Below are 10,266 nucleotides of genomic sequence, written 5' to 3' on the forward strand. Positions count from 1 at the left end.
GAGACAGGAAATAGTGTGTGCAATCAACCTTTTGAGCTTTGTGCTCTTCTTTAGGATCTGTATAAAACATCAATAAAACAGTACAAAATAAACTTAAAATATATAAACTACTTAATAAAATTTACATTCAATATATATATTTATATATATATGATATTTGCTTAATTTTTTTTTAATGGTTAAAATACTTTGAAATTGGATCGGTCTGTCGTATATTTCGCACTCTAATTGCTTTAAACGCTTATAACTAAGATATAAAAGGGTGGTTATTTAATGTACTAAAATGAATATGGGCAATTCGTGAAACTTACTGAAATTAAACGTATATCTATCGATAGTTTGATTTCAGGGTGTTACCCTACTGGCCTCTGTTGTGGAGTGAAGTAGTGTGTTTGTGACGTGGTGTTAGAATGTAAATCAGTTAATTAGCATGAAATTAATTATGTAATAAGATTTTAATGGACTAACTATGTATGGGTGAAATGCTATTCATCAACATTAATACCTTTTGGGTGGAGGGTTTGTAATTTTTTAATACAATATGATTTTTTTTTTTTTTGATAATTGATTCTTGTTTATTAACGATATGATCAGAACCTATAATTGATATCGTCTATCGACTGAATCTCTTGATTAAAATGACGGCCAGCTGGTAAGTTTTTACTTGGGATGTTATGGTATTTAATGTCTGATTCATGATTTGTGAATCTAGTGTAAAGGGATGTAGTGTTTACCACATTTTGGCATGTAATTAAATAAATTAACCAATGCATTTTGTCATTGATAACCCGGAAGGATTGCCGGGATCTTCTTAGATCCCGTCTTGTCGTTTAATCTCTGTACATATAATTAATTCACAGTATGAGTGCGAAATCCAGAGAAACATACACATTCGCATATGCGTTACTCTACTTTATTTACACTCTCTCAAACAAACATAACACAATATCCGCGTTTAAAGCTAAAAGACAAACTAGTATATACTATTAAAGCGTAAGTATACAAGTTAAGCGTAAATTTAAGCCTAAATTCAAGCGATTTGTAAAGAAGTATAGAAATATAATAAGGACTGAACCCATCCTTTCGACACTCACGAAAATTATCAAGTGAATGATTGTCTTTCGCAAATCTAGGTACTTGTATTAAAATGCTATTTCTACCCAAGCCCGGAAATACCAATCACCTGATATCATTATACAGTAGTCAACTTATCCTAAAAATGCAATGTTCATCAAAAAATAAAATGTTTGTCTCAGTCTAATCTTGCTATTTTCAAGCCTAAACAACAAAGACTACAGTACGTCAAGTTGTTGCCAAGATAAGAAAGCAGTACTACACCCTACAATCCAACCTACGTTTTCGGATTATATTTCGTTGAAACCAATATTTTGAATAAAATCACAACTACTGTAAATCATGTCAGTATACACTAGGGTCTCTGTATGCGCCTATTTAACATAACACATATCAAAATCGCTAATCTAGTTTACCAACGTTCTTAAATGATCGTCGTCGTATTTACAGTGTAAACTGATAGTCTAAATATACACATTTCGATACCGGTAAAAATATTAATATTGTCCACAAAAATGTTTTATAGTGTAAATTGTTCAATTATATTTTAGCAAATCCAAATATAAGAATATCTGGCATTATAATATATAATAAAATAATAATAATTCATAGGTTTGATTGTAGGTTTACGAAGGAGAAACAACATTAGTTAGTTTTCGATGCACGACATTAACCTTAACTTTAACGTTAGTACCCAGCATGCAGCGCGATACCGCCACCCCTTTTGTAAACAAATCGAAATACGCATGCGTAAACCCGTAACTAACGTACGTCGAGCATGTAATAACTTGAAATTAACGTACTCCACAATGCAAGATGAATAAGTTATGACGTCATCCGTTAAGGGTAACCTCGTGCATCGAAAACTCCCTTCCCTGTTTTATTTATAACGTTATATATTAATAATATATATGAATAAGAATTAATACATGTATGTTTAATGTATATAGCTATTCCAACTGTAGGATAGTGTACTGTGGAATGCAGAAGAGAAATCTAGTAAAATTATTATTTATTGCGTTCATGACATCCCTAACTTCTATCTTGTCGAGCTGTTCGTTTGCCAAATTTTGATTTAATGGCCATTCGAAAACTACGGGACATCAAAGCGTATATGAATGGATTAGTGCAACTGTTAGATAGTCTGAGTATATTAGTTATTAGATTCATAATTAACGCTCGGAAAGTCCGTCGTAAAGCATTATACGTATAACCCAGGCCTAAATAACAACGAACAACAGCGTACGGTACCGTCATGCACAGGAAAACCAAAGTCACGATGATTACTGTTTTGATAGCCTAAGACAGAAAAAATATGAGATGTGTTAAATGTTTCGGTTCTGGTGGGTAAAGCCGACTTCCTAAGGCCTCCAAAAGTGTAGGAGTATAAAAGGAGTGGTGAAGTGTCGAATGATAGGAAACATTTTAGCGTCATTTGCTATGATTTGTTTTTATTGCAGGTTCTGCCCTCTATACTGTAGCCCATGGATTGAACAATCATCCCGGGATGTCTGGTTTCTTCTTAGCCGTTGTCTTTAGCGCATCGATGAGGTAATCAGTTTGTTTGTACCTCTATTTCAAATGCGTCCAGGAGTAATGTTAAATTGTGCCATCACCGTTTAAAGACATTATAGAATTTGTGCTATTCTTAATGAAAAAGATTAACATAAGACATTTTGAAGAATAACTGTATTTGTTTTTATTGCAGGTAGTTTGCCCTATACTGTAGCCCATGGATTGAACAATCATCCCGGGATGTCTGGTTTCTTCTTAGCCGTTGTCTTTAGCGCATCGATGAGGTAATCAGTTTGTTTGTACCTCTATTTCAAATGCGTCCAGGAGTAATGTTAAATTGTGCCATCACCGTTTAAAGACATTATAGAATTTGTGCTATTCTTAATGAAAAAGATTAACATAAGACATTTTGAAGAATAACTGTATAGGGCCTACGTGTTATTTATGTATTACAAGTGGCGTATCTAGGAGCCTTGAAATAGAGGGGCTGAAGGGGTAGGGGAAAGTGAAGAAGGGGCACAATTATTAAGAGAGAGGGCGCATTTGGTGATTTTTAACTATTTAAGCGTATTTTGCATACCAACATTCTCGGGTGGGGGCACTGGGGTGGGGCGCAAGCTTTTTTTTTGGGTGGGGAGGTGCACACTACTGTTTATTATCCTGTATTAATCCATCTATATCATGATTATATCGTAATCGTAGAGTCCTGTTTTTCAGTTAAATCTAAACAGCAAAATTGCTGGGTTTCATCAAAAGACTGGTTAGATCCAATGATCCATATGTTACCACCAAACTGTATAACGGTATCTGAAGGCCAATTATGAAATATGCAGTTCCGGCTTGGTATCACCAGAAGGGTCACCTACAAGCGTTATAACAGATCCAACAGAGAATGACAAGAGCATGTTTTCCGACCCAAAGGGGTGAACTATCCTATGTACAAAGAAAAAAATCCTCCGTCTCACTTCTGTTGAAAATCTATTTAAATTTCTCTGTTTCTCTTTCATTTCCAAATCTCTCTATGGTATATTTTCCTTTGATATCTTTAAATACATTACTATCAACCCTAGACACTCGTTTAATCTTAAGTTTGTTCATACTTATTCTCGTACTAATTCGTTTAAGTTTTCTGTTTTTAATTCCTTTCCTCGTACATGGGATAGTTTACCCAAAGAGGTCGGAGACATGCTTTTGTTTGGTATCGGGCCCTTTTTAAAATAAACTAAAGAGCATTTTTGGGAGACCTAAGGCTGGCAGATTCAATTGGCAATAACTTTTTATTACTTGTTATTACTTGTTATTTTATTTGTTTTAAAATTTTTAATCGTTTGAGTAATCACAATGAGTAACTTATCCAAAATAGAAATAAATGAATAATAATAATAATAATAATATTAATAATAATAATAATAATAACATCATCAATAGTAACAGTAATAATAGTAATAATAATGTTGTATATTATTATTGTTATTATTATAGTCATTATTTATAATAATAATAATAATAATAATAATAACATCATCAATAGTAACAGTAATAATACTAAAAATAATGTTTTAATAATAAAATAATATATTATTATTGTTATTATTATAGTCATTATTTATAATAATAATAATAATAATAATAATAATAATAATAATAATAATAATAATAATAATAATAATAATAATAATAAGGTAAGAGCTTATAAAGCACCATTTAAAAAACCGAAGTAATTATCAGTGGCGCTTTATGTTATTGTTGGAATAAGTGCGTTTTGAGTTATTATTATTATTATTGTGATGAGGATGATGATAATAATAATAATATTAAATAAATAAATACCCTTTAAATTATTGTGAAGGACATTACAAATTTTATGGTGAAAAAAAAATAAATATTACGGAAAAAGCTCCATTCTACGCCATGAAAAGTTTTCCTATTACATTGGACATGGTTACTGGTATCACTGGGACTCACCAGTGGTAAACCTTAATTTTGATAAGATTAAGTATGAAATAATAACATAAGGCTTACCTTCTTTGTAATTATTAGAGAATTGCCTGAAGATGGGGATACGTTAGGACTTACGATGACTCTTTGCAGATTACTGCAGTGCATTCTTTTGTAGAGGGCTGTAGTTGTAACGACACAAGATGCTACCAGGAAGACTGCAGGAATACATACTTGTAAAATGGGAGTCCACAAGTCAAACTGGTAAAAGCCACCATGATAAAAATCGACGGAAAATGCATTCTACATAATTAAAAAACAACTTTTAACACAATACAATAAACAACTTAATCAATCACATGAGTTCTGTAGTGTGGGTTTCATTTTTAATGGAATGGGTCAGAGTGGGTATAAATGTGGAGGAGTGGTGGAAATAACCCAACTTAATTTGGGTACCTCTGACGGTAGAGTTGGAGGGTGGAAATTACCCTCCAGAGGCGGATTTAGGGGGCGGAACAACCCCACCCCTTTTTGGAAAGTAAAAAACAGAAATAATTTATCACCCAAAACGCCTCAGATGTTATTTTTGGGCATCTAGAAAACTAACATTTCTCCGGGGCATGCCGCCGAACCCCTTAGTGATGTGTTATCTCGATCGGCCCATTTCCGGCCCCTCCCCCACTGTCGGCCCCCTTTTGGACTTCTGGATCCGTCCCATGCCTTGTACGAAGCTCTGGCATTTTTTAAATTTGGATAATAATTACTGGACTGTGAAGTCAAGGTTCTGTAGAAAAATGCTGGGTATTAGTTGAGGGGTACCTTTGCCTCCTCTAGGCCCCCTTAGGACTGAGGGACCGGGGATTCACAGAGAGGTGATTATTATACATAATAATATCGTAGATGTTTGCTACTTTATAGGAAGGAAACAAGCTTTGTTATCTTCCCATAGTGTGCCATCTCGTAACCATCACCTCACGTATACCTTGAAAGATGGACCAAAACCTTGTTGAAGGGTGAAGACTAAATAATCGTACCGTCACACACAAAATGTATTTACAATATAGTTCACTTAAAATACATTTTTGCTACCTCGTTTTAGTCTTGATTAATCGGGTATACAACTATTTAAATAACATTAAGTCTTATCACTTATGTTGTGTACATTAATTACTTACTGATTTTAGAAAAATATTACATGAGCACAGGATTGAAACCAACCAAACACTTGCGATTATTAACAATTGTCTTCTGAACGTGATGACAGTGCGGACTCTCAGTGGGAATTTCACAACGTAATATCTTAAAAATGGAGATGTGAAAATATATAACGTCAATTGCTAGAGGTAGTGGAAGTATATAAAAAATACAGACCGACAGTCAGACAAATACAAGCAAACACACATTTATACTTACGCACACGCAACGTGCAATATTATTATTATCATCATTATTATTGGTCTCATTATTACCTTAAACCTTTTTGGATCCTAGGACCAGGGGTAATAATAACAACATCGCCAGCCCCTTGTATCCTGGCAAACAGCACGGTATAAATCTATATTATTTTTATTACCTCCGCCAAGGAGATTGTATTCTGTCTGTTAAGATTACGTAAAACTAAGGCATTAATGTTTATGAGCGCAATGGGAAGACACTTTTCATTAACTTTTTCAACGAGGCCGGCGGAGCTAAGTTGAATGAAAGAGTAAATATTTCAACTCATAAAAACATCCTTCCCATTTCACGAATACAAAACATTCATTATTTGTTATCTAACACACCTAAAGTAGATCCTTGTCATTACCTTGCAGTAGAAGTTTCAACACAAATAACTTGCAAAAATTTTGTAATAAAAAAAACAGCCAACTTTTAAATAGCTCATTTCCAAACTTTGCAACAAGATTTTATTTGATTTTATGAAAAAATATCTACCTTTCTTTAGGAATCAGAATGGAACAGTCCATCATCTTTTAGCCGATGTAAATATTGTATCGTGGAGACGTGCAATGAATAATGAATGTTTATGAGCGCGATGGAAAGAATAATATTTTCATGAGTTGGTCCATTCGACGAAGCGGATCCGAGTTGAATGGAACAATCAATCTTTCAACGAATGAAAATACTCTTTCCAGTGCGCGAATAAAAAACATTCATTATCGTTTTATAACACAACTAAAATATATATAAATGTCATTAGATATTTTATGAAAAAATCTAGCTTTTTTCTGGATAAAAATTCTTGTCATTTGATGTTATTTCTATAAAAACAATCTACTCTTTTTCTAAATGGAAGAGTCCAATATCTTTTTGACCAATCAAATGATTGTAAGTAACTTTATTGCTTCTCTTTTATAACAGAGGCACAACCTTAAAGATGTGCAACAATATACAAAATCAGTAAAAAAAAACTTAATTACTGTGAATAAATATAGTAAGACAATACTGCAATAGAACGAAATATATATAAAAAAGGGGTTTACAAACATTAATAGAAATAAAAATAAATACTAATACTAATAATATAAGTAAATAGGTTAATACACATACACACACACACCCACATATACACACACATACACAAACATATACATAAAAATGAGTAAATATTGTAAATTTAAATCAATAACATTAGTCTAAAAAAAAAACCAGACATACTAGTCTTGCGATAGAAAAGAATTATTTCATTTCGTTCTTTCCATGCCGTCGTTAAAAGTAATTTACAATGTTGTTAAAATTTGATATTCATAATGGATTTCTAAATCATCAAACAAAAGATGGCATTTAAGTTCATGGAAGGTTGATGTGAATAATTCCCAAAATATATGTAAATCCTTTTTCTATAGCTCCTCTTTAAGTTGGTCAAATATTTAATTTCTAATGTTATTTAATCTGGTACAATCAAATACAAAATAATTGATGGTTTCCGTTGTCACACAGTCACATAATAAGCATAAGCCTAAATTTTGAGGTGACCAAGATTCCTTTCTTCCTTCAAGAGGTAGTGAGTTAGAGCGAGCTTTAAATTTTAAACTCGATACATGGAAGTTACACTTTTCTAATAAATACTTTTCCAGTTTAGGTTCACTTTTGTATCTAATAAAAAATGTTTTAAGGATGATTTACTTAAAGCATTGTTATATTAAGTTGGTATAACAATGCTTTAAGTAAATCATTGTTATACCAATTAAGTTGGTATAACAATGATTTACTTAAAGCATTGTTATACCAACTTAAATTTTTTTTCTTTGAAACCATTAAGCCATATTTACAATATTCAATGTTAAAGAACATTTGTAGATCAAATGTATTTAAAATGGATTCAACATGTTGAAGCCATTATTAGGTTGAAATCATGTCGTATCCTAGGCAATGGACGTCATTTTATGAATTTAACCTTCCGGAAAAAGTCTTTGTTTCCTAGGCACCATAGAAAAAAACGGATGGAAGGGAAAAGGCACGATGGAACTAAATTTCTGTAATAAGTGACGAAATGGGATTAAATATCAATGTCACCCCCCAGAGCTCTGCTAGTGTTGTTCCAATAAAAGTACACTTCTTAATTCCCATGCCCGACAAGCGTACGATTTACAGAATTTATCAAATAATGCAATATCATTAACAGGTGTTCATGATAAACATTATTGAGACGTAAGACGTACTGAAGTGTCGCACATAGGTCACTAGTTTAAAAATTTTAACCAGACATTAGCACAGTATATAGAAATTAAATCATTTATCAGCTTAATTCTTCAAATCGGATACTTTATAAAAGGTTCCACAAAGAAAAAAAAAAGAAAATGTTTAGTATCTTTCTCACCATACCCTCAAATCTCGCATTGGGTGTTAATGGGCGTATTCGACTGGTTCATTTCGTTTTCATTGAGTATTATTTTCATTCGACTGGTTGTAAAATAAGAATTCGTTGACAACGAAAATTAACTCAAACCAGACTGTGTTAATCAGTGTTAAGTTATTCAAGTGACCAAAACAAACATGGCCGATTGGTGTGTTTAGAAACAACATTTGCGTTGATATAATTTGGATTAAATTCAGGAAAATAAAAATTGTAATATTTACCCATATGAATTCTGGATGAAAATATTTTTTTTATGAAATACCCATATTGTCACAAGCTGAAGCAATCTTGACTACACAGCGTGTATCGCGGTAACCATGCAACCATTTTGTTTTGTCGAGTATTTACAAGTTTTCTATTCGACTGGTCGTCTTCGTAAAGTATGATTTTGCCTGTGCGCAGCTACCTGGGCGTGGTTTAACGAAGAACGACCAGTCGAATATGGCCAATGTTTTCTATACACCATTTGTTAGTACGTTTACCAAGTGCTAACGTACCGTAGATAGGAGTTTAAATTTGAGACTTGCGCCATGAAAATTTGTCATATCTAGGCCTAAGACGTAAGGGTCTAAACCAGGTTTTTCTTTTACATGCGAATAGTCGCCAAGTGAAGAGTTTCTCTCAACCTCCTTTTTCCAGAATTGGGTATAGGCCTATGATTCTTTAATTGAATCCTCGAAGGGCTTAACCCAATTAGATTTTATACCTATACAAACATTATTCATAATGGAAACAAAATCAAAATTATAAACTCATTAACAAGCTGATATCTTAATTTACAATCTTCTATTCTAATAATCGTATTAAGCAAAGGTTTTGGCCAGCGGTTCATTTCCATACACATAATATTAACTATATACTTTTGCTTTAAAAATATCTTGTGTAATTTTAATTGGTTGCCAACCGAGGTCGCCGTAAAGTGCTTCTTTTACTCTACTTCTATTCGCTTTTAGTATGGTCCGTGCCATTTGTAATTGGTGAGACACTAACTTCTCTAAATCTTAATTAGGCCTATTTGTATTAACACATACTGTACAGCACAAGCATAATTGATTGTGGGAAGGCCTATGCATTTCCAGAGAACATCACCATAATACATGCGGTGAAAATCATCAAGCCTGTCTATAATTATTATTATTGTTTTAAGTGTCTGACGTTACGATTTTGATAAAACATTATTGCACGTGGTCAAGTAGTTATGACGCTTGCCATGTATGCGAAAGATCCTGGGTTCGACTCCCGATGGAGGATGATTTAATGATAAGATTTTATTTGAGAGTAATTTAATTACGGTAAAGAGTAACAGGAAATAAAATATAGTAAGATTTATATAAGGTCCTATATAATTTAAAAAATAATTGTGAAGTAGAAAAAAAATTGTAGGAATATAATGGTATATGTATGAGTTTAAATAATAAAACGCTTGATATCGTGATTATTAAATAGTTTAGAAATCAAGGAATATAATAAAATGTACATAAGTAGAAATAATATATAGCATATATTGTTTGATACTGTACTCATAGTGAATTATTGTGTATGAAGGCATAATCACACGTAGAGTCTAAGGTTGTTCATTCTAGATCTGAAAATGAAACCAGTTTTGCCAGCATTGTTTCCCTTCCTACATTTTTTGCAGTATATGAGGTATAATATTGGGTTAGTTACAATTCGGTACTGGTGGCCGGATTGTTATTTGTGTCCCTGGTAGAATGAATGAGCTGCCTGTATCGATGGTGTCGGACCACAGGTCCACGGTCAGACATTGATGATGTCGGAACTTAATTCCCATTGGTTAATATAATATATTATTCTTTATGTATGTGTAAGAGCTCCAAATGTTTTCTCACCTTAACGTTGGTTAAGATAGCAGGAGCTATCGA

General features: G+C 32.7%; 1 protein-coding gene across 1 annotated transcript in view; it reads left to right on the plus strand.

Moving 5' to 3' along the window:
- Window positions 1-5,288, plus strand: part of LOC117104582 — a gene marked incomplete at its 5' end in the record, with an annotated part of 14,133 nt that extends 8,845 nt beyond the window's left edge. The window contains 2 exon segments of the mRNA XM_033245434.1: window positions 2,571-2,625; window positions 4,630-5,288. Of these exon segments, the coding sequence (XP_033101325.1) occupies window positions 2,571-2,625; window positions 4,630-4,705 (131 nt within the window).
- Window positions 5,289-10,266: the final 4,978 nt, after the last annotated feature.

This window comes from Anneissia japonica, unplaced genomic scaffold (assembly GCF_011630105.1).
Source record: "Anneissia japonica isolate Jap-2015-1 unplaced genomic scaffold, ASM1163010v1 scaffold288102_len79963_cov164, whole genome shotgun sequence".
NCBI lineage: Eukaryota > Metazoa > Echinodermata > Crinoidea > Comatulida > Comatulidae > Anneissia > Anneissia japonica.